The following is a 25512-nucleotide window of genomic DNA, read 5'->3' on the forward strand; positions in this document are numbered from 1 at the left end:
CAAAAATATCTTTTCCTAAATCATAATTTATTAAGAATTCATTTTGATTAATAAATCTGTAATTATTCTCTATATTTCAAAATTTAAAATAAAAGTTCCATTAGTATTTTGATTTTCTCATTTGAGGAAGTAAGTGCAATATTTGTTCTGATTTTCATGCTGTATTTTTTTTTTTTTAAAATAAATGTCCCTTATGAAATTTAAATAATGATGGTTTTATTATATTGAAATGGAGAATATTATGGATCCAACCATACTTTTTAGCCATAGGTAGAAAAAAAATCTCAAAAACTTGGAAAATTTATCAGACATTATGAAAACATATCTTCAGCATCAGAGTTGTCTTAGCTTGCACTAAAAAACATGAACTTTACACAGGAGCCTGTATATTCACCTCTCATTACTGCATTTATTTGGTTTCACTGCCATATTATGTTCATTCTTCCAATAAACTCTAAAAGAAAAAACTTAAAACAGCAACAGTCCTCTGCTAACTATATCATATTTCAAACTATGTCAAAAAGTTAAATTCATCATAAGTGAACTCTCAAGTAAGTGCATAATCAAATATTAAAGCATAGAAAAAAAAAAAAAAGTTTGGAATGAAGACGATACTATATAACATAGGATACTATAGATCCATTTATATTTTATAGCCAAAGAAAGTCTATAAAAAAGCTGTTTTAAATTTTCCTACATTTGACTATAAAATATAAATGGATCCAAAATATCCTCCTTTCAGTATCTTACTAATGCCAAACTGAAAATTCTTGACTCTAAAAAACTTCCATGCTTCTTTCTCTCTCTCATATTACACACACACACACACAACTATGAAATATGGATTGATTTGTTTATTTTACAGTGCTGCCCAAATGACAACCTTTAGGCTCTTCTCAATGATTACTCTTATGCACCAACCATGATTCAACTTAAGAAAATTACAACTCATTGACACAGGTACTGAATGAATTATTGTCCTCTTAAGATTTGTGTCAAATCTCTGATGGGAATCAACAGTTCAAAACAGCTGTCAAGCCAGCAAAATTTTAATGAAATTGATCCTTAATAGAAGGTAAATATATGGGCACCCGGGTAGCGAGGAAACTCCAATACCAAGAATCATATTCTCATAAGCTCTCTGGCATTTTTTTTTTAACACTTTCAAAGTTCATATATCTTTGGTTATGAAATAGGATGGTTATTTTTATTTTTGCATTTTTGTATGGTTACATGGTTAGCTGAAGTATTATTACACATATTGTTCAATCTTTCTTCATGCTGCAGTTTTTCCAAAACATGCCGAATTAAATTTTATAAACAAATGTTTTGAACAAGAAAAAAAAAAAAAAAAAAATGAAATGTTTGTATTAGTTTTTAATGAGCATATTTTTTTCCCCGAAATTTGTTTATAAAATTTAATTCAGTATGCTATGGCTGAATGTTCAGTGTTTCGGTCAAATTTCAAACCAAATATTTAGTTATTCAGCCAAATCATAGTTCTGCACCCCCCTACTATTAATCTTACTACTGAAGATATCATCAACAACAATGATGCAACTTTGAGTAATATAATAATTATTATTTATGTTTTAGTATACAACACTGTTGATATCCAAAAATTACAAGCATAGGCATGTTATGTCTAGCATTTCAACAAAGCAGAATTAAAGTACCAAAATATATTAAGTCTAATCATGTGGAGGTTTCTGTGGTCAAGAAAAAATTTAAATAAATGAACTTGTTTTTTCGTAATTTCTTATAGTTTCTGCTTTAAACTGTTAGTTATCTTTACCCCAGAAGATGTTAGTCTGATGACTAACGAAACTTGTCAGGTTTGTTTTTAGTACTTGTTTAGTTTTAAGAAACAGTCTTTTTTTAATAAAAATGTGGTCACAAAACTGGAATGATTCGATTGATATATTAAGTCTATTTACCATTGAAGAAGCACTGCATGATGAGAATGGTTTTCTTGGAGTAAAACTTGTAGTAAAATATGGACTGGTACAACTATGTTTATCTCCTTTTTCTTCTTCATTTTCTTCTTCAGAAATATCAAGAACACCTAGATCAGAAATGGGGTTAAAGAGAAACTATTCTTTAATGATTCAACAAGCTGATGGCAGATACTATTAATTACTAAAGAAATTTCTCAATTTAGTTATTGGAATATGTCAAAGTTTGAGGAACAGACAGAGAAGATCTCACACTATAGACAAGTGAGATTGTGCAGCTTATGGATGACAGGCAGTAGAACTCAGGATGATCCCTAAAGCTGTCTAGGTATGTTAAGCTGCAATGGGAGTTGTAGGTTCTCTTGGCATGTGGTGTATGCATAAAATGGATAACACTAGATGTTGTTGAAGGAGAGATATAATAAGCATATCAGCGACCCTCGAGTCCTCTGAATTCTTGGATACACATTCATAACAATAATAAAGACTGATGATCAAATTTTTCTAATATGACAAAGAACGTGTATGAATAAAAAAGAAAGCCTGGCAATGAACTCAATAATTTTACCACGGCATGCCAATATTTACATGAAATCTTCCAAATTACAAAAAAGCAGAAGGATACTAACCATAATCTAAAGTATATCATATGCTGATGACGTTTTCCTTATATACACTGCATAAAGATATTTAAATAACTTTATATGATTTTGTTTATGCAAGATACTGTTAGTTTAGTTAATTAAGAGTGAAATAAAAGATGTACAAAAAGATCATTATGTTGATAAGATTTTGTTACAATGATATTATGCTGTAAGATGAACAAAGCAGTAATGCTTGTAGTTTTGCTATTAGTAGCAAGGCCATTAAGCCTAGCCATTCCTCACGGTTTAAGCCCCACTGGCAGAATTTGTTTTCCAATTTAGCAACAGCAACAAGAATTGTCAAAAATATACATACTTTTCTAAATTGTTGAAATTAAAATGGCTGTAGAAGTTATACTGAGTGCATGAATGAGTCATCATCATATTCCTGCTATGTACCCTCAAGGGGTGTAAAGGATATGACAGTACTACATGAAAAAATTACATCATTACTAACTTCCTATCTACAATTTTCCTCCAAATCAGTCTGTTACTTGTCAAGACTCCAACATTATCATATCTTATATTTCTATCGTCTAAGGCACTTTGTACCATATCAATCCACCTATATCTTGGTCTTCCTCTGGGTCGCTTTCCTGCCAACCTGGCAGAAAACACTTGTTTTACTAATCTTTCCTCTCCCATTCTATTTAAGTAACCATACCACCTGAGATTAGCTCTGCTAATGCATTCCTGGATGCTGACAATGTCAAGTTCTTTCTTAATATCCTTGTTTTTAATATGATATTGTCATTGATGCCACCTGTTCACGCCTCTAATCTTTCTCAGGACTCTCATATCTGCAGTCTCTAGTCTTTGGTCAAGTGTTTTACTTCTGACCCAGCTCTCAGATCCATAAGTTAGAACTGGTTTGAACACTGTCTTGTATACAGCTAATTTAGTGTTCCGACTAATTTCTCTCTTATTTCATATGAATTTATTCAATTGACTTCCCACCATACCAGTTCTGCTGATTCTGTTGTCTATTTCTATATTTAATTTACCATCTTCAGTAAAAATTGTGCCTAAGTAGCTGAAATGTTTTACTTGTTCCACAGGTTCTCCATTCACAACACAGTTGACATTTTCAATGATTCTGCCTATTTTCATTGTCTTTGTCTTTTTATTGCTGACCTTCATACCATATCTATTACAACAGCTATTCAATTTAGTCAGAGAATCTTGCAGACTTGTAGCGAATTTATTTAGAAGTATAACATCATCCGCATAAAGCAAAGAGCTGACATTAACATCTCCAATTTTGATATCAGGTTTAATACCACTTTCCTTCATAATGTGATCCATATAGATAATGAATAACAGAGGAGATAATGTACATCTTTGTCTCACACCAGATTTAACATTAAACCATCTTCCTGTACTTCCTTCAATTCTAACTGCTGACTTACAACTCAAATAAAGACTAAGTATTGCTTGATATAATGCCCCATTCACACCATATAACTGCAGCGTATTGAATATTTTCTCTCTTGGCACCTTGTCATATGCCTTTTCCAAATCGACAAAACTTAAATACAGATCTCTGTTATATTCCCATGCTCTCTAGACTATTTGTCGTAAAGTGAAGATCTGATCCTGACAGCCTCTATTTGGCCTGAATCCAGCTTGTTCTTCACCAAGCTTTTCTTCCACAATTCTTCTCAACAGTTTCTCAAGTATACTGGCATAGATCTTGCCAGGAACATTCAGTAGGGAAATACCTCTGTAATTCTCACATTCAGTTTTATTTCCCTTTTTATATATGGGTACTATGAGAGCTCTACTCCAATCATCGGGAATTCGTCCCTCTGTCCAGGCTTTCTGAACTATGCAGTGCAGCCACTGTAAGACTTTTATACCACCATACTTCAGCATTTCTGGTCGAATATCATCTATTCCTGTTGCCTATCCACATTTTAAGCCTTTGATGGCGTTTTCTACTTCAAGTATGGAAATGTATTCTTGACTGCATGCCTGGTCAGTGTTTTTTTATCACTGTGCTGTCATCACTGCTTGTTTCATTTAGCAGTTTTTCAAAGTAATTACTCCATACTTCAAGGATATCTTTTTCTCCTGTTTTCATGTCACCTTTATCATCTCTAACTCCTTTTACAGCACTCTTTCCTCCATTCCTAAACTTCTTCAACAACCTCCAGAATATTTTGCCACCTTCTTGATATTTATTTTCTATATACTTGCCAAAGTCCTCCCACGACTTTTGTTTAGCTAGTTTTACACACTGTTTAGCTTTCTTACATTTGTCTCTGTATTCTGTAAGAGTAAAAGCTGACTTATTTGCCAGGAACTTTTGATATGCTTTCTTCTTTTCCTTCACTGCCTCTTTAACTTCCTGTGTCCACCAGGGAGTTCTGATTTTTTTATCCTTGCACACAACCTCACCACATGCCTCTCTGGCAGAATCAATCAATGTTTTCTTCAGAGTTTGCCACTGAATCTCCAAGGTGTGATTCCTGTTCTCAAACTCTTTCATTTTCTTTTCAATAATCTTTCTGTATTTTAGTCTACAGTTCACATCTGAGAGCTGCTCAACTTTTTTTCGCTTTAAAACTTTCTTACATGTTATTCTTTTCAATATGAAATTCAATTTTATCCTGCTCAAGACTAAATAGTGATCACTTCCAATTTCATATCCTCTGTACACTCTGGTGTCCTGCACCAGGGAGAAGACATTACTATCAACAATAACATAGTCAATGAGACTTTTCTTATTCCTAACCTCTTCCTCTCCATGTGAATTTGTGCACATTTTTATGTTGGAACATGGTGTTAGTAATAACCAGTCCATGTCCTGAGCAGGAATCCAACAGATATTTGCCATTATTATTAGCTTTGCTCTTTTCTCCAAATTTTCCCAAAATATTTTTGTATGTCTGACAATCATTTCCTACTCTGCTATTTAATCCCCAACAAGGACCAACTTTTCCTTTTTCATTGTGTCAGATGCTTTCTCTAAAGCGTCAAAAAATTCCTCTACTTCTAACTTAGAAGAACCTTCTGTGGGACCATAGGCACAGATAAGTCTCATTGTCCAGTTCCCCATTCTCATATTTGCCCACATTACTCTACTTGAGACTGACTGCCATTCAAGAAGATCAGCCTCGTATTTTGTGTTGAATACTATGGCTACTCCTTCTTTTCCTTGATTGTCATTGTCTGAATATAACATTTTGTATTTATTGCTTAGAAAGATCTCACCAGTTTTGGTCTTTTTTGTTTCAGTCACCCCTATTATGTCGATCTGATACTTATCTAATTCCTCAGCTAGCTCCATTTCTTTGCCATTCAGGCTTCTTATGTTGATAGTACCAATCTTTAACTCTGGTGATGTTGAGTTGGGGTTTGTTTTCAGATTTGTTCCAGTAGCTGACTTTTCGCTGTTCGCCCTGGTTCCCTGGCGAAAACAACGGGGGCCTTGTTTAACCAGGCGACGCTCCAGCCGGCATGAAATTTTGTCATGTTGTACCATCATTTTTTATTTTGGTTTAACCAATAAGAATACAATTTGGTCGGCTAAATCTCAAATTGCCAGCCCATCCTCGTTCGTTCAGTATCAAAGTAGATACCCAACAGGGCGCACCACGAAAAGGTGAGGATTGGACATTAGGTCAGAAGCCCTGGTCGGTTCTCTGCATTCCTTTAAAGGCTATGTGGAGGTTTCCTCTCAGTTATACAGCTTTGACCCTTAAGCACCCCACATGAAGGAGTCATCAAGTGGAAAATAAACTTCATCACACCACAAATAAATGTACTTGTCTGACATTACAAAAAAAAAACTTCTCTTTGCATTCTGTGATACCCAGCTGTAGTGATGTCATTCACACAATCATAAAATCAGAGAATGCATTGCATGAGCTACTTTGTCCAAAGCAAATAGCTGATGGACATGAGACGGATTTAAAAAATGAAATGGATAAAGAAGATTAGGGGGAGTAGCAAATGATTCCCTTTAAGAAATAAAGAAAATATGAGGATTGAATAGTAGTTTTTTGTGGATTCCTCTTATTAACATTCTTATTGAGAAGTTAATGCATCTTCACCTGTAATTTTTTGTTTTTTGAGTGAAGAAATGGAAAGCTATTCTCTGTTTGTAGAACTGACAGTTGGCAAGTAAAAATGCAGGAACATTCCAAAATAGTTTTCTGTTTCAGTGCTGGATAGCTGAATTTTATGAACCTAGCTGTTAATGTTTTTGGTACCAGTTTTAAATGAAAATTGAATATGCTTGAAGTAAAGCATATATTAAAGTTAAAAGGTATGAGTTGTCATTTTCTTGTGTGATTAAGTAAAAGGAAATTTGTTGCTGCCGTTTCCATTAGTGAATTTAAGGACTGACAAAGAGTATATATTTTGGACTTCACAGAACAAGATTTAATAGGTTTTCTGTTGTCTGTTTGAGTCTGATTAAAATATGTCAACTTCTGCTTCTCCATATAGCTTATATTAATGCCAGAAGACCTGATATTTTAAGGTTATGAAATGTGAATGAGTAGAAGGGTCACTAATTTTGCATACTCCTTTTTTTTAATTTATTCGGTACTCACTGGCCAGAATAAACTAAAAGATGCAGTATACTAAGAAGAGGTACACGGGAAGATAACTAGCCATATTGCACCATCATTCAACACAAAAATGCACCATCAGCACCTGAAGGACAAAGCATATACCATATCACCTAATGAGAAAGAAAAAAAACCCACAGGCTTGAAAACTTACATGATATTCAATTAAACTAATATTTCTCTAATGAAAGTATGGACTATAAAGAACTAGAGAAAAGTCAGTATAGAGAACTGAATTTCCTAACAAATAAAGTCCCAATCAGGAGACAAAGAAAATGATGAAAATCATACATCAACTACAGAACACAAAAGAAAATGACAGAAAACTAAATATGGAAATTGCAAGAAATAAAACAAAAGAAAATCTCAGGAAATAAAGCAAAAGAAAATAACAGAAGAAGGAAATATAACAAAAGAAATCACAAGAAACAGAACAAAGAAAATGTAGGCAATCATACATTGTGAGAGAGAGAGAACACAAAGATTTTCAAGAACTATATATAAAGCATACAAAATTATATGAAAAAATAAAAACGCAAACGAGGGAGATTCATGTTAGCCTTATTCAGCATCCTAAATAATTATTGCACATCAAATCACAGTTGCCAGTGGAACTGCATAGAAAATGCAATTCTTAAGACAATAAATGCCATCTCCAATACTAGCACAAAGGGAACTACAGTCCTATGCATAATCTGCAAAACACTTCCATCTACTTGACATTTAGAGGAGTAACAACTCAGGAGTATAAGGAACTATGTAGTTCTGTTACCAAACTAAACTAGGATCGAATGGTTCTACATACGAGGGTGGTCTGAAAAGTTCTCGACCTAACAATGAAAAAACAACTCAAGTATAAAGAGCTAATAAGCTTCATTTCGGCAATGAAAACATTACTAAAATTAAGGGGATATTAAATCCCACATTGTTTTAAAACCGAATAAGAAACTCAAAGATAGGAATCAGAGAGTTTCTTGCCGAATATAGTAAACTATAGAGTATCGGCGAACGCTAGCGTTAGCCAATGCAAGTGATCCTAGTATGTAGTACAATCACGGGCAACTCGTTGCAAAGGTGTGTAAAGTTCAGATCGCTATTCTTAGGTATTTTCCATAATGTAAAAACACATTTCCAAGGAAATGTATGCTGTTATTACATTATGGAGAGAGGTCACTACCCAGACCGGTTTCAGCCTTTTTTGAGGCTTCATCAGTGAGTAGCTAGACTTAATACCGAAGTGTATAGCGAAAAGAACTTATATACTCTGTGAACGAGTTTTCCAAGTAGGTGCAACCGTTAAGTTACTTAAGTATAAAGAGCTAATAAGCTTCATTTCGGCAATGAAAACATTACTAAAATTAAGGGGATATCTGATTCCTATCTTTGAGTTTCTTATTCGGTTTTAAAACAATGTGGGATTTAATATCCCCTTAATTTTAGTAATGTTTTCATTGCCGAAATGAAGCTTATTAGCTCTTTATACTTAAGTAACTTAACGGTTGCACCTACTTGGAAAACTCGTTCACAGAGTATATAAGTTCTTTTCGCTATACACTTCGGTATTAAGTCTAGCTACTCACTGATGAAGCCTCAAAAAAGGCTGAAACCGGTCTGGGTAGTGACCTCACTCCATAATGTAATAACAGCATACATTTCCTTGGAAATGTGTTTTTACATTATGGAAAATACCTAAGAATAGCGATCTGAACTTTACACACCTTTGCAACGAGTTGCCCGTGATTGCACTACGTACTAGGATCACTTGCATTGGCTAACGCTAGTGTTCGCCGATACTTTATAGTTTACTATATTCGGCAAGAAACTCTCTGATTCCTATCTTTGAGTTTCTTATTCGGTTTTAAAACAATGTGGGATTTAATATCCCCTTAATTTTAGTAATGAAAAAAAAATTTATAATTTCAAAATTATTTTTATTTTTCAACATAATCTCCCTTAAGACTAAAACATTTATTCCATTGATGCTCCAGTGCCATTATCAAGTCCCTGTAGTGGTTCTCAGTAAGATCTGCAAAATACCCCCTCTACAGCTGCAATCACCTCTGGATTCGAAGAAAAACGCTGACCAGCAAGGAATAGTTTTAGTTTTGGGAAAAAATAGAAGCCACAGGGAGTCAAATCTGGGGAATAGGGTGGATGTCCCAACAATTCATAGTGCAGATCCCTTAATTTTCCCATTGCCTTTTGTGGGCAGGTGTATTGTCCTGATGAAAGATGATTTTTTCTTCGGCAAACTGGGTCTTTTTTCACAAATTTTTTCATCTAGTCTGTTAAAAGATCAGAATAATATTCCCCGGTTATTGTTTTACCCTTTTCTAGATAATTAATAAATAAAACGCTTTTAGCATCTCAAAACACCGATGCCGTGACCTTTCCTGCTGATGGAACCGACTTTGTCTTCTTTGGCACCGAACAACAGGCTTCTGTCCATTGTTTTTTTATTGTTGTTTGGATTCTGTTGGGTAATGGTGAATTCAAGTCTCATCCATATTAATAAATTGACACACAAAATCAGTTTTATTCTTGTTAAAATGCTCCAAGCACTGTTCAGAGATTATCATGCAAGTACGTTTCTGATCTGCTGTGAGCAAGCACAGCACCCATCTTGTGCAAAGCATTTTCATTTGCAATTCTTCATGCAAAATACAGGGTGTTCGGGATAAATTTGACAGTTTCGTAAGGAAAAAGAAAATCTTCTTTGTATCTATTAAATTTAATGAATTGACAAAAAAAACATTACAGGCAGAGTTAATTACAATACTATCAACAAGATTTACTCAAAATAACCACCATTAGCATCGATCACAGCTTCAATTCTGCTTCGGAACCTCGAACAAGCTGATGCTACAGTTTCCCTGGGAAGGGCCGCAAAAACTGTTTTAATTTTATCCATTAACTGAGCTTTTGTATTACTGGAAGTGCGATTGGTGTCTTTTTCAACTGCGCCCCATACAAAATAATCCATGGGGTTAAGGTCTGGGGAGTTTGGAGGCCAAACATTTGGACTGGTGAAGTCGTAGAAATTTTCAGACAACCATTTTTGACTTTTCCCAGAGGTGTGGCAAGGGGCCGAATCCTGCTGCCATACATACGGCCTACCATTGGCTACCCTTGTTATCCAGGGCTTGACTACAGTTAGCAACTCCACGAACAAAGCCCGAATTCCAATGCCAGGGTTCTTCAACACCTGCTCCTGCAGATTTGCGAGGAATTCTGCTGTACGAACGCAATCAGATCGTCTGCTAGGGATCTTTCTTCTTGCTACATCCTCGTAGTCACCATTGCAAGTCTCTAGTTCATGCCTGATTGTTTTTACTGTATTCAGGGAGCATTGGGCAGCAGTCGTAATATCCTTATTTTGATGGCGGGCACGAATCATCATGATACAAGTTATTCTCTTCCATGATTCAGGTGGGTTCCAGCTATCCATCCTTTCTGACATCTTGTATATGAATGAAGAAGGGTCCAAACTTTTAAATGAAGAGAAGTGTGTGTTAATACATGTAACTTACGGAAAAATATAATTAATTATAAATATGTCAAATTTATCCCGAACACCCTGTATATCCTACACGTTCTTTTGAAATGCCCATAATCTCAGGAATTTCATGCACTTTGACTCGCCAGTGATCCAATACCATATCGTGCACTTGATCAATGATTTCTGGTGGTGTTACACATTTTGGACATCCTTCACGTGGATCATCTTCAAGGCTGGTACGGCCATGTTTAAACTTGGCAGCCCATTTCTTAATTGTCGCAAATGAAGAAGAAGAGTGCCCATAAACTTTTATGAACTTCAAATGAATTTCTTTTGGTGTTAAACCTTCTTTTACAAAGAATTTTATAACCACACGATACCCAATTTTATCCATTTGAAGGGATACAGAGAACACGTTTTGCTTCAGACAGTTGTATAAAACAAACTACTTGATAGAATGACTTGCAATTTCACATGGATGCTTATGACAGATGTACCAACATAGAAAAAAAAATCTTGCTGATAGTGTTGTCATCTACGGTCGAGGCTGAGACCTTTTCAGACCACCCTCGTATGTGCTACTTAAAACATCAAGTGGTTACTACCATTTAATGGTTGCGCATCCCTGTTAGCAGATGAGCTCCTCAATCCAAACTATTTTACATTCTTCTATAGCAAAATCCAAGACTTATTCAATGAATAGTCACAAACAGATTGAAATAGGACTATTGTCCAGTTTCAACCTGTTTGTGACTATTCATTGCATAAGTCCTGGATTGCATAATATATGGCATAAATCCTGGATATTAGTATATCAATAACAAAAAGCTCTGCCAGCTTTGGCAAGAGATAAGATGATATGTGAACAATAACTAGACACGTTACTCTGGTTTGATATAAAGCACAACAACTAGTATAAATCTGGAAAAGATAAAAAAGGAGAACAGAACTTCACAAAGTGAGGGCAGTTCAAACAAGCAATACACACCAGGCAGTATATTACAAGAAACATCTCTGGGCTGTTACAGAAAAGAAAACTATCAAGGAAAGAACTCACCTTGAAGGGAAATACAGTAAACAGCAACTGAGGAAATGCTACTTTCACAAATTACTACTGAGGTATTTTCAAATAAGCAAGTGAGGATCATTCTGAGAATGTGGCACAATACCATAATGTTCAAGCCAAAGAACAACCCAATAATGAAAGTAACATGGCTAGCAGACAAACAGTGCTGACCACTGTTTGGGCTCCACAGTCCAAGATAGTACTGGTATAGAGCTGTATAAACCATTATAAGATGTTCTACTATCCATAACAATTATGCTTTTTAACAACTTTTTTTTTTCCTGTACACCCCTTGAGGGTACATGGCAGGAATTTGATGATGATGATGATGATGATGAACAACTTTTTTTGTTGATTAAGTAATACCATGAAATCATGTAGTCAGGGCTACAGGATCTTTATACTTAACATTGGTATCTGACATCCTGTCATACTCACTGCCTTTAACTATAAGCTATTAATGAGAATTATCAATAACAGATAAAAAGCCAGCATTTCTTGCATCACAGAATGCACCTAAACCTACAACACAAAGTGAAAAGTGGGATTCCATCTTTCCTTTCTGCATAATGTAATATAGCTTTCCTAAGTAAAACAGCACCCTTTAGCAATTCTTACCACAGAACTAGAGAAAGCTTTTGATTATGTCCAGCTCATGTGTCAGGTTATCAAGGGTGGAATGCACATGCTGACCTATTTTTCTCTGTACCCATTCAAGAACTATATAATTAAATATCTTCTGGGATACTCTGTACTACTTAGGATTATTTAACTACAAAGGACTGCAAGCAAAGGTGATCCCCATTCATAAGGAGACATGTTATTTGATCACAGAAGCCTCCAGTAAAAGCACCAACTCATTATCAATAAAAGTCAACCAAAACTAAGAAATTTTTAAATACAACAATCATCAGACAGCCAACCTCAATACAAATGTAGTAATCTTCTGGGTCAATCTCACCAAAATGCAATGCTACCTGTCAAGACAGGATTTGTCAAGACCTTAGCAAGCTCCCCAACCGTGAAGTTGATCAAACATCAACTCAATAAGCAATTCAAATCAGATAATCCAATCTACTTGTGGATGACTAGAAAGAAAATCAGTCACTTCTTTTACTTCCATCAGCTACAAAATGTATCTTGCAGCACATCCTGTCAGCTGCAAAATGTATCTCACAGCACATCTGTAGAGCTCTGCAAGTTTACCAAAGAAGAGATCATTGGTAAACTTGTAATATAATCAACCTTATAATATTTATAACAGAATTCAAATATCATCTTTGAAATATGCATATGTCACATAAACCAAGCAGTAAAACTCTGTGCTACTATAATTGAGACCTTTTACAGTTCAGTGTTCACCTCCTGCCATCTGTGGTTTGTAATGACAGCATCAAAATGTCTGGTTCTGTCTTTTGTTTAGTTTTATTTAAATGGAAACAACAAAGTTATTTTTCCAAAATGAGTAATGCAGAATCAGTCTTCGTCTTCTTCCTAACATGGAATATAGGCCATGTGGCCTGTTCCGGTCTCATGCCATCTCTTTCTTGGTCTTCCGATTCTTCTTTTTCCACTTATTTTGTATCTGTATAATATTTTTGGTAGTCTGCTGTTGTCCATTCGATTTAAATGTTCTAGCCATTTTTGTTTATACTGTCTTATGTAGTAATTAATTGGTTTGATTTTTAGGGATTGTAAGATTTCTTCATTTGTTTTGTGGTCCCACTTGGTATATCCAGCTGTTTTTCTGAGGAACTTCATTTCTGCTGTTTGAATTCGTTTTTCATCTTTCCTTTTCATGGTCCATGTTTCGCTTCCGTATAGTAGAGTTGGTTTTGACAAGACATTATATAGTCTGATTCTAGTGTGTTTTTGTACCAGGGATGGCTTAAATATACTGTTTATTATGCCATTTACTTTGACAAAGTTTGATATTTTAGTGTCTATGTCTTTTTCTTCTTCGTATGATAGATCACATCTCAAGTATCTGAAAGTGTTTACTTGTTCTAGTATTTTATTATCTATCACTATTTTACTTCTTATTGGGTTTTCTCCTTTGAATGCCATTATTTTTGTTTTTTCTTTGGATATTGTCATATTATATTGCTTTGAGATATCATTTAATGATTTTAATGATCTTTGTAAGTCATCTTCTGATGTAGCTAATACTATTTGATCATCTGCAAATAGTAGTGTATCTATCTTCATTTGCGGGGTCATTTGTATACCAAATGGGTTATGCTGTTTCCAGATTGTTAATATTTCATTTATATATATATTGAAAAGCAGAGGTGAGAGGGTACATCCTTGTCGTACTCCTCTTGATATATCTTTCCATTCTGAGGTGTGTTCTAATTTAACTGCTATTTTATTTCCTGTATATATTTCTTGAATAGATTGTAAAAGTTGGTTTGGTATGTTTAAATTGGTTAATATTTTAAACAATTTTTGTCGACTAATTTTGTCAAAAGCTTTTTCATAATCAATAAATGCCACATGTGTTTCTTTTTGAAATTCTCTTCTCTTTTCTATTAATAATTTTAAAGTAAAAATTGGATCTATGCAGGATCGGCCTTTTCGGAAGCCATTTTGTTCTTCTAGTAATTTGTTTTCTACAATGCTGCTTAGTTTCTCTTTTAATATTCCTGCATATATTTTATATCCTGTATTCAGCAGGCTAATTCCCCTATAATTATTGCAATTGTCTTTATTTCCTTTTTTATAGATTGGGATGACCAGTGCTTTTTTCCAAGAGTTAGGGATTTTTCCGGACATCCAAACCATATTAAAAAATTTCAAAAGTCTTTCATTAAATTTTTCACCTGCATTTTTGTAGAGTTCTATATTTATATTGTCTTCTCCTGGCATTTTCCTATTTTTCATCTTCTTTATTATATTTTTCAGTTCTAGCATTGTGATATTTTCTATTAGGTCATTCTTTGTCTCATAAAATTTTAATTCATTGTTCTCATCTGTCCAGAGATTTTGGAAATAGGTCACCAATTTTTCTAAATCTATTGTTTGTATTTTTATCTTTTCTTTTATTTCTTTATTCATGTATTTTATTACTTTATAGGTTTTGGGTTGTGGCTTAAATAAATCCTTTTCTAGTTCTGTTACGAAATTGTTCCATCTTTCTCTATGTTTTTTCCTTACTTCTCGTTTTGCAATTGCACTATTTCTTTTATACTCTATTTCTGCTTCTATTGTTTTGGAATTTAGCCATTTCTGGTAACTGTCCTTTTTGGTTTTTATTATATTTTCTATTTCTTTGTTCCAGTCTCGTAGTCCTCTTTTTCTAATCCATTTGTACTTTATTCCTAAGGTTTCTGTTGCTGCTTTTGTGAGAATTTGTTTCAAATTTTCCCATTCATCTTCTATGTCACTTGATTCATGTGTGGTTTCTGTTTTTAAGTTTGTGCATTTTTGATATTGTAGTCTAACTTGAGGATCCTGTAATGAAGAAATTTTGTAGCTTGGCTGGTAAGAATTTTCAATTCTATGTGTTTTTAGCCACTTTGGTTTAAAACGAATTTTTGCTGATACCATATAATGATCAGAGTTTAATTCAAAGCCTCGATATGCTCTTATGTCTAAAATTAACTCCGCTAATTTAAAATTTGTGATAACGTAGTCGATTACTGATTTGTATCCTCTGGCTGACCAAGTATATTTATGTATTTCCTTGTGTTTAAACATTGAATTCATTATTCTCATATTATTATAAATGACAAAATCGCGCAATCTGCGACCATTTTGATTACATGTATCTTCGCCAAATTTACCTATGTTTGTTTTGTATTTTTTGTTTCCTATTCTGGCATTTAAATCTCCTGCTAGCAGTAAATAGTCAGTTTTGTTTGTTTTATCTATGGCATTCTGTAATTCTTTATAAAATATATTACTGTCTTCTTCTTTTCCCTCTTCTGGTGCATATGCACCAATTATTGTTATGTGGCCTCTTAATGTCTTGAGTCTAATTTCTATTAGTCTTTCATTCAAATAGTTGTAATATACAATATTGTTCTTTAGGGATTTATGTACCATAATCATTATACCTGCTTTTGCTCTTTCTTCTTTTTTTACCCCACTGTAGATTTGTATATAGTTGTTTGTTTCTTTTGTACCTTTTTGTTTTTTCTTTGTTTCTGTTACTATACATATTTTTATGTTAGCTTGGTTTAGTTGTTTATCAAGTTCTTCTTCTTTGTGTGCAATGCTTCTCACATTCCATGTTGCAATCTTCATTATGTGTTCCTTTTTCCAATTTCGTTTACTGTTTCCTGGGTTGTGGTCTTTTCCCTGACAGTCCGTCCGCCTTTTCTTTGCATGAAACTTGAAAGTATTTTGAATTTCCCCAGGGCAGGTTACTAACCTGTCGCTGGGTAAGTCCAGTGGTAGGACTGCTACCTAACGCCTCTGGACAGGCAGATCTAACAGCATTTACTCTGTTAGGGTGTTAAGGTTATACCGCCCATACTCGGTCGCCAGTGCCTCGTTTGTACTTTTAGAACAGGATGGACCACGGGAAGGTGACGTTGACATTTGAGTGAGAGAGGCTATGTATTGCGCTTCACCACCCCTTCCACCCCGCAGAATCAGTAAAACATGGAAGAGTCTTGCATAATCATAAGCAGCAAAATCAAAGCAGAACAATTAAGACAAGAAAAATAGTCAATCTATGACTTTACCACTTTAATACTTCACTGATCTCTTAAGTCAAGATCTTGAAGTAAGCATTGATCTTGACTTAAGAGATCAGTAAAGTATTGAAGTGATGAACCAGTCTTAATGGTGACCATTCCCATAATGAATTGTAATATACACATCCAAGAGAAGTGTGCTGTATGTTATAAAATAATGGGGCAATTTGATGTGAAAATCATTTGCCTCTATATACAAGTAGCCTAGTCTAAGTTACTTCATGTGAATTTCTAATGGCTCATGCTACAGTAAATGATAAAAACAAGATTTTTTTTTTTCAGATATAATGATGCTTTCTTAGCTAGAGGAAAAAATTTCCCATAATAAATGTAATAAATGTTTATAGCAATATATGTGATTAACCAGTATTTGTTAAATCTCCAACACCTCATAGATGGTAATGCTTCAAGTATATTTTTAAAAGTTTAATGGGTAGCTGGAAGGAATTAAGTACTATAAACTCTATTCAATCTCAAGGCATCCTATATGGAAATACATATTAGTTTCTTATGTATAGTATATTTTATATTAATTCTGAATGCAAAGGCATATAAAGATTTATAGGAAAAATTATCTGAACTAATATGTTACTCTTTCTGATACCTAAATTATGAAATTTACTGGGAAAAACTCACTTGAATTTCTAGGATGCAAGCTTGATCCTTTGTTTACAGGTCTTGTAGATGAATGATATGATCCCATATTATGGGTAGCACTATATATTAGATGGGAAAACAATTAGTATATAGATATATATTAAATACAAAGTTATTTCTTTTTTATCATCATCAAATTGACGATATATATGTTAAAGTTACCAAGCTATTTTAAACCTGGTTTTACTTCATTTCCCAAGTAAGCAAACAGACAAACAAGTCAAGTTTGCACCTGCGAGTGTTGCAAGTCTAGCTGACGCTGCACGATCTCTTAAGTCAAGATCTTGATGTCTAGCTGACCCTGCACGAGGGTCAGCTAGACTTGCAACACTTGCAGGCGCAAACTTGACTTGTTTGTCTGTTTGCTTACTTGGGAAATGGAGTAAAACCAGGTTTAAAATAGCTTGGTATCTTTAACATTTATTATACCCAAGGTAAAATACTTTCTACATACATACATATATATATATATATATATATATATATATAGTGTACAAGGTACTATGAAACCAACATGATTAAGTTTGCATTATCACATAACTGTCTATATATTAATTTCTTCCAAATTAGAATTGGTAAGGTCTCCAACATTGACAGATCTTATATTCGGGTCTTCTGCAACAACTGCCCAGATCTTGGTCTTCCTGTAGGTTTTTTTCCTGCCATCAAAGACCTGTTTTTCTAAACAGAAGGGTTTAGAAAAACAGGTCTTTTCCTTCTGTTTAGGCAATCGTATCATACACCTAATACTAACTCTGCTCACACATTCTTGAATGCTAACAATGCCAAGTTCCTAATAGCTTCATTTTTAGTATGACTCTGCCATTGATGCCATCTGTTCACTCTACTGATTTCTCTCAGAACTCTTGTATCTGGTTTTCAGTTTTTGATCAACCATTTTATTTCTAATCTGGCTCCTAGATGCTCAAGTTAAAATCAATTTGAACACAATCTTGCATATAGCTACTTTAAAATTTTGACTAATTTCTCTTTTATTCCAAATAAATTTATTCAGTTAATTCCCTCCATACTAGCATTACTTATTCTATTGTCTGTATCCATTTTTGACACCTTCACTAAAAGTTTTGCCTGAATAGTTGAAATGTTTAATTTTTTTCTATAGGTTTCTCCTTCAGGATACAGCTGATGTTTTCAATGTACCTACCAATTTTCAGTCTGTTTATTTCATTGCTGATTTTCATACTAAATTTGTTGCAGCAGTTATCTGCAGACTTGCACTGAATTTAAGAGTGCAACATCATATACATAAAAGTAAAGAGATGAGATTAACATTTTCAACTTTGTTATCAGGTTTAATACCACTTTCCTTCATAATGTGATACATGTTGACAATGATTAACAATGTGCAGACAGTGTGCATCCTTGTCTCACACCTAATTTTGCAACAAATCTCTTCCTTCAATTTTAACTGCTGAGTTAAATGAAAATATAGCCTCTGTATGATATGATATAATGACTGTTTATGCCATCAAATTTTAATTTTGAAAACAGCCTCTCTCTTGGCATCTTGTCATATGCCTTTTCCGGATCTATAAAAATCCCAACTATTCCTATTCGGGCTGAACCAAGCTTGTTTTCCAAGTTTCTGTTGCACGATTTTTCTTACTCTTCTTAAGTAGAATTAATGCTTGCTTAAATCATAAACAGAACACTACATAGGGAAATTCCTCTATAATTCTCACAATGTTATATTTCTCTTTTTATAGATGGTTACTATGAGAGCGCAACCCCAATCATCCAGAATTTGACCCTCTGACCAGGACTTCTGAAATATGCAATTTCGTGTGGCCACTATAAAACTTTTATACCTCCATAGTTGAGCATTTCTGGTCAAATGCCATCCACTCCAGCTGCATTTCCACAATCTAAGTTTCTAGGTGCTTGCTCCTGAAGCATTTATATGTACTCTCAACTACTACTTGAATAGACAAGGACCAGAAATTTTGGTGACTCACTCAGAAAGGTGAGGGCAATAAAAAGGATTATAGCAATAATGGGGAGATTAACGAAAGACAAAATTAAAGATGTAGATCCACTTGATACACAGATATACTACTACGTGCAGATTTTGTCACATAGTTTTCAAAAAGGTGAAGATATTTTGGAAACAGTCCAATAATGAGTAACCCAGGTAGCATTAGATTTCTGGAATGGTGGGTACAAAGAATGATGTAAAAAATTTACTCTTCATTCTGTACTTCATAACACCAACATGTTATAATAATGCATTTCATTCCAAATGTAAAAAAAATCTACACTACACTCTCTACTTCACAACACCAACATGCTACAGTAATACATTTCACATTCACTTCCTCACCACCACTCTCCATGTAAAAAATCTACTCTTCACTCTCTACTTCACATCATAAAATGCCTACAGACAACCTCTCATTCTCCTATACTTATCTTCCAGTCTATGAATAATCTTCAAATATCACTAGGCAAAAAAGAGGTGATATATCACCTCTTAGATACATCCACCAAACTTTGCAATTTACACTATCTGAACTATTCATAATAACCAACCTTCTGGTTCTGACACCACCAGTCACTAATCTCTGGATCCTCTGCAAAGTAACACTGCAATTTAAACCAGGTGACTATATCCACACACAACAGTTCTGGTTCAAATGATAAAACCCAGTACTGTGGTACAACACTGTAGCTCTGTTTCTCATTGTCCTCTTATCATTAGCAATGTGCTATGCAGTCAGCATATCCCTCTCCAACCAACAGGTTACAGGGTTGAATTCTGCCATGGACATGGAAGTGTGTGTGATAAATCCTCCCTCTTAGGCAACCATAATACAGTAACCACTTTCAACAATGTTATTTTCATTCACTAGCTGCAATAGCTGCATTAAATTCCTTTCAATATCCTTTTTCTCATTTTTTAATTTGCTCCCAAAACCATCACTAACTAAGATGTGCATTCAATTCTTCTATGCAAGACTTCAGTTATTTATCTCAATGCATCTCCATTATCTACCACACCTCTATCAAATCTTCACTTAATCATTCTTTGACATACTGATTCACTTTATTAATTCCCCCACCTTTCAAATTCACAGCTCTCTCTCACTCATACTTTTTCAAATGTCCCATTTCATCCTCTGCACATTTTATTATGTCAGAAATGCAATCAGGTCTAACCTGGGAAGTGAGCTTAATTTGTTTTGATGAAAATGAGAAAAATCAATACAGATACATAAAAAGCAAATAAAAACATCATTACAAAGTTTGAATAATGTGGTGAAATCCATCTTCTATTTATTTTAGGATGCCTTAAACAAAAGCATCAACCAATGCTGATGCTTTTGTTTATGATAAAAGCCAGTGCTTAAAACCACAAAGACTGCTGCATGCTCAATTCCCATATTAGGCATGGAGGTAAAAACAAACTGGGGTGCTTAAGGGTCAAACCTATATAACTGAGAGGAGACCTCCACATAGCCTTTAACAGAATGCAGAGAACCAATCAGGGCTTCTGACCTAATGTCCAATCCTCACTTTCTCGTAGTACACTCTGTTAGGTACTACGAGAAGTAAAGTAATACTGATTCACTTTACTAATTCCCCCACCTTTCAAATTCACAGCTCTCACACTCATACTTTTTCAAATGTCCCATTTCATCCTCTGCACATTTCATTATGTCAGAAATGCAATGAGGTCTAACCTCGCAAGTGGGCTTAACGTTTTTGATGAAAATGAGAAAAATAAATACAACAGATAAATAAAAATAAAAGCAAATAAAAATATCATTACAAAGTTTGAATAATGTGGTGAAATCCATCTTCTATTTATTTTAGGATGTCTTAAACAAAGGAATCAACCAATGTTGATGCTTTTGTTTAAGATAAAAGCCAGTGCTTAAAACCACAAAGACTGCTGCATGCTCAATTACCATATTAGTCATTACCTAATAATTACCATATTATTAGGTAAAAACACATGAACAAACTTCAACTTCTTGAGTTTATAATGCTCATAAAAGCACTGTCCATAAGGAGAGCATAAGGTTTTATGTTTCCCTTGGATCACAAAGCACTTGTGGTTGGAAAATACTAGAATAATTCTTGTGGAAGTGCAGTCACTATGTCTTAGATGGAAAAGAAACTACTTGATGATAATGACTGGCATTATGAACTGCTCAGAATATAGTTCTAACTAGACAATAATATGAACATGAAAAGGAAACAAAGAATTTTATTAAGTTTTAAAAAACTAGACCGAAACAAGTGGTTAAATACTGTATATATCACACCAAGAATTTTAAATGGTACCCGAATTAAGCACCTACCTATACCTATTTCGATAAAATCTGCAAGGCTTCAGTTGGGGTAAGGGGAAAGGAGAGGAAGGAATCCATTTCATCCTCATTTAAGTTATAATAACAGAAAATTCTATACCGAATTTGGTGGTGTTATCGCAAACTGTTCATGTAATATCTGCAAGAGTTCAGTTAGGTTCCCAATGCTATAGTGGTGAAATTTAGCCATTACGATATCTTGAATGGTAATACTAAGTCTACCCATTCAGTAAAATATGCAAGAGTTTTGTTTGGTACTTATACTTATTTATGAGACTTGACGACTAATATTTTTTTGCCTAAAAAGTTTCATTTTTTTTTTTTTTTTTTTAAATTCATCCTATCTTTACTTCTTCCCACTAAATACTACTAAAAACTAGGCACAATGGAAAAGACAGTTTATTTTAAAATTAATTTAGTCAAGTAGCATTATGAGATCAACCATTCACTCATAAATACTGAGTAGAAACAGCTCTTCCATCAAAGGTCAACAACATATGTGTAATGTTTTCAATCCACAATGAATTATTACTTTCTTTAAAAACTCTTTACTGAAGATTTATGATCAAAATATTATTTCTGGTAAACCTTTCTAAGAACAGAACAACTAACCGAAGAAATTCATATTTTTTAGTATTTTATGTAGTTTTTCATGTTTGTCTTTTATTTTATTTTTTGATATGCATTGCTATGCATTATTTGCTTCAGTGCACTACGTAATTTACTTTTATTCTGAATGCATCTGCTATATTGCCTCTCACGGTTTATTCGATTACAATAGTTTCATTTAAACTACTTTCGGTAAAGAAGACCAGGGACACTATTCTACATTATATACGAGGGTGGTCTAAAAAGTTCTAGGCCTAACAATGAAAAAACGAATTTATAATTTCAAAATTATTTTTATTTTTCAACATAATCTCCCTTAAGACTACTTTTATTCCAGTGATGCTCCAGCACCATTATCCCGTCCCTGTAGTGGTTCTCAGTAAGATCTACAAAATATCCCTCTACAGTTTTAATCACCTCTTGATTCGAAGAAAAACACAGCAAGGAAGAGATAGAAGTCAGCAGGAGCCAAATCTGGGGAATAGGGTGGATGTTCCAACAATTCATAGTGCAGATCCTTTAATTTTCCCATTGCCAAAAAAGTTTTGGGCAGGTGCATTGTCCTGATGAAAGATGATTTTTTTCTTCTGCAAACCGGGTCTTTTCTCATGAATTTTTTCATGTAGTCTGGTTAAAAGATCGGAATACTATTCCCCAGTTATTGTTTTATCCTTTTCAAGATAAAGTAAACAAAATGCCTTTAGCATCCCAAAACACCGATATCATGACCTTTTCTGCTGATGGAACCGACTGTCTTTGGAGCTGAACAACTGGCTTCTGTCCACTGTTTTGACTGCTCATTCATAGCAATAAATCGATGCACAAATTCAATTTTATTCTTGTTAAAATGCTCCAAGCATTCAGAGATTTACATGTGAGTGTTTGATCTGCTGTGAACAAGCGCAGCACCCATCTAGCGCAAAGCTTTTTCATATGCAATTCTTCGTGTAAAATATATCCTACACGCTCTTTTGAAATGCTTATAGTCTCAACAATTTCATGCACTTTGACTCGCCGGTCATCCAATACCATATCGTGCACTTGATCAATGATTTCTGGTGTTGCACCAATTTTTGGAACGTCCTTCATGTGGATCATCGTAAATTGGTATGGCCACATTTAAACTCTGCAGCCCATTTCTTAATTGCTGAAAACTAAGGAGAAGAGTGCCCATAAACTTTAATGAACTTGGAATGAATTTCTTTTGGTGTTAAACCTTCTTTTACAAAGAATTTTATAACTGCACAATATTCAATTTTATCCAGACAATACAGACAACACTTTTGCTTCAAACAGCTGTATAAAACAAACTACTTGATAGAATGACTTGTAATTTCACATGTAATTTCACATCACATAATTGCCAATAGCGTTGCCATCATTGGTCGAGGCCGAGAACTTTTCAAACCACCCTCATATAATAAGCTTTATTAATAATTAATCGATTATACAGTATTTGATTTCTAAGCCTTCTGTGATAGGAGAACATGTTATTTAAGGCCACATATGTAAACCACATAGAACTAATTGGTAGAAAAACAATTTTATATAATACACTACTAGTTTCGTGAACAACTCTGGTTCACTTTGTCAGAAGAAAATAGTAAATTAAAGAAGCAGTTAAATTACAAGCAGGTAACAATAACCATATTGAATACTAAAAAAGACTAACAATGAAGTGCATGCATGTATTATGTTGCCTCTTGGTGGTTAGTGACATGATATGTGATAATGAAGTCTATATGCATCAGATTTTTAAATGCTGTAAAGTAGAAACTGTAGTGTAATAGATGTTTATTGCCATAATAGACCCTGTTTGTTTGTGTGTGTGTGCGCAAGCGCTGAATATCCTGATTTGTGTTGTAAAATGAATATTCTTAAATGTTTTGATATGCTAAGTTTCTGGACTGCCTATGTCTTACGTAACACATCTCACAAGTTTGTAAATCACAGGTTTCTTAAGTGGTGGGAAGGAAGGTTTTAGAGGATTACTTGAAATCTTGTTTAGCAGAAAGAAACCAAATTCAATTGCTTGTTGATCTAGTATCTTGGATATTTTGTCTATGACTGACTAAATGTAGGAGAGAAGCATTGCCCCTCAGTATTCTTTTTTTGGTGGCCTGAAGTTTGCTGTAAGATTTTATTAACCAGTGTCTCGTTGTAGCAATTTTTTGGTAGGATGGATATAAATTTTAATTCTCGATTTCTTTTGTCTAAACTGCTGGAGATCTTATAACAATATTTTTTTTACCAATTAGTTCTATGTGGTTTACATGCCACTCTTAAATATAAAATATTACTTCGCATATAATATGTGATTTTAAATTCAAATAAATCAGCAACCACAACACTTACCTGACTAGTGAATTTTATGTGATTAACCATTACATGAGATTATCAGGACAGAGCTTAGAAGATTATGAACTAAGAGTTACATTGACACCAAGCATGCACTTGTTTCCACAGTATGAACATCTTCCACATGCATGTACACTTTTTTTTTTTATGTGATTTTAGGTTTATCTTAATTCATTGCTTCGGTTTTATGCGGTTTTTGAAAAATATGGAACGTATTGCTAATTTTTCAATGTAAGTTGGGTGTTTTTTGTGTGATTTTTTATATGCGGTTTTCTGTGGAACGTATCTACTGCAGAAAAAGAGACCCGACAGTATGTGGACAAAGAGAGCCGCAATGTCAGGTGGAAATTTGCTCTGTAAGAGAAGAATTGTGTCACTGATTGGGACATTTGTGAAAAGTGCAAAAATATCAAAACTGACTAATAAATCATCTTTGCTGAGTTTTTAAACTTGATTATGAAGTGTTATGTGTTCTTTATATAGGAGGGGGAATGACCTACCAACTCCTTGAGTGTTGATGCTAATTTCTTGGCTAGGTAATAATTGGGGCTATCTATACCCTCAACTATTGGCTGAAGTGAAATGTTACATTTGTGTACCTTGGAAACAATGATGACTTCAATGTGAAGGTCAAAACATCAAGTGATTATTTTGGTTTATGTTAAACAGAAGTTTTACTCTAGCATTTGAATGTACTGAAAGGCGTACAAATGAATGGGTGTTAGAAAAGATTAGTAGAACTTTAAGGCTCCTTAAGGATATTGACAGAAGAAAGTTAAAATATTTTGGACACATAGAAAGGATGGAAGGAGGACTTCTCAGAACAGTAACAGAAGGTAAAGTTCCTGGAAAAAGAGGCAGGGGTAGACCATCAATGAGATGGATGGATGGCGTGTGTGGAGTGACTGATCTTCAGAGAGTTGAGGCTGCCAGAAAAGCAAACAACAGGACTACATGGCTAGACCTGGTGTGGAACATCACCAAGCATCGGAGTGACCATACGGCATCTGTAGATGCCCAGTGAACACAGTGAGTGGTAGTTGTTTCAATAATTTTTATGAATTCTGATCACTGTGTAACCATGAAGGAAGGAAACTAGGTTTAGAA

At 34.2% G+C, this 25512-nt stretch overlaps 1 protein-coding gene across 3 annotated transcripts in view; it reads right to left on the reverse strand.

Annotated features, from left to right (window-relative positions):
* The window catches only part of LOC150105372 (protein brambleberry-like), a 108540-nt gene that overhangs the window by 23013 nt on the left and 60015 nt on the right, over positions 1-25512 (reverse strand). For all 3 annotated transcript variants that reach the window (XM_090394741.1, XM_090394742.1, XM_090394743.1), the window contains 2 exons: positions 17084-17163; positions 1938-2065 (listed from right to left, as the gene is read on the reverse strand). In XM_090394741.1, coding sequence (XP_090250867.1) covers positions 1938-2065; positions 17084-17163 — 208 coding nt within the window. The remainder of the gene's footprint in view (positions 1-1937; positions 2066-17083; positions 17164-25512) is intronic.

The sequence above is a fragment of the Typopeltis vanoorti genome, chromosome 6 (genome assembly GCF_054136105.1).
Source record: "Typopeltis vanoorti isolate ZY-2024b chromosome 6, IOZ_Tvanoo_1.0, whole genome shotgun sequence".
Classification (NCBI taxonomy): domain Eukaryota; kingdom Metazoa; phylum Arthropoda; class Arachnida; order Uropygi; family Thelyphonidae; genus Typopeltis; species Typopeltis vanoorti.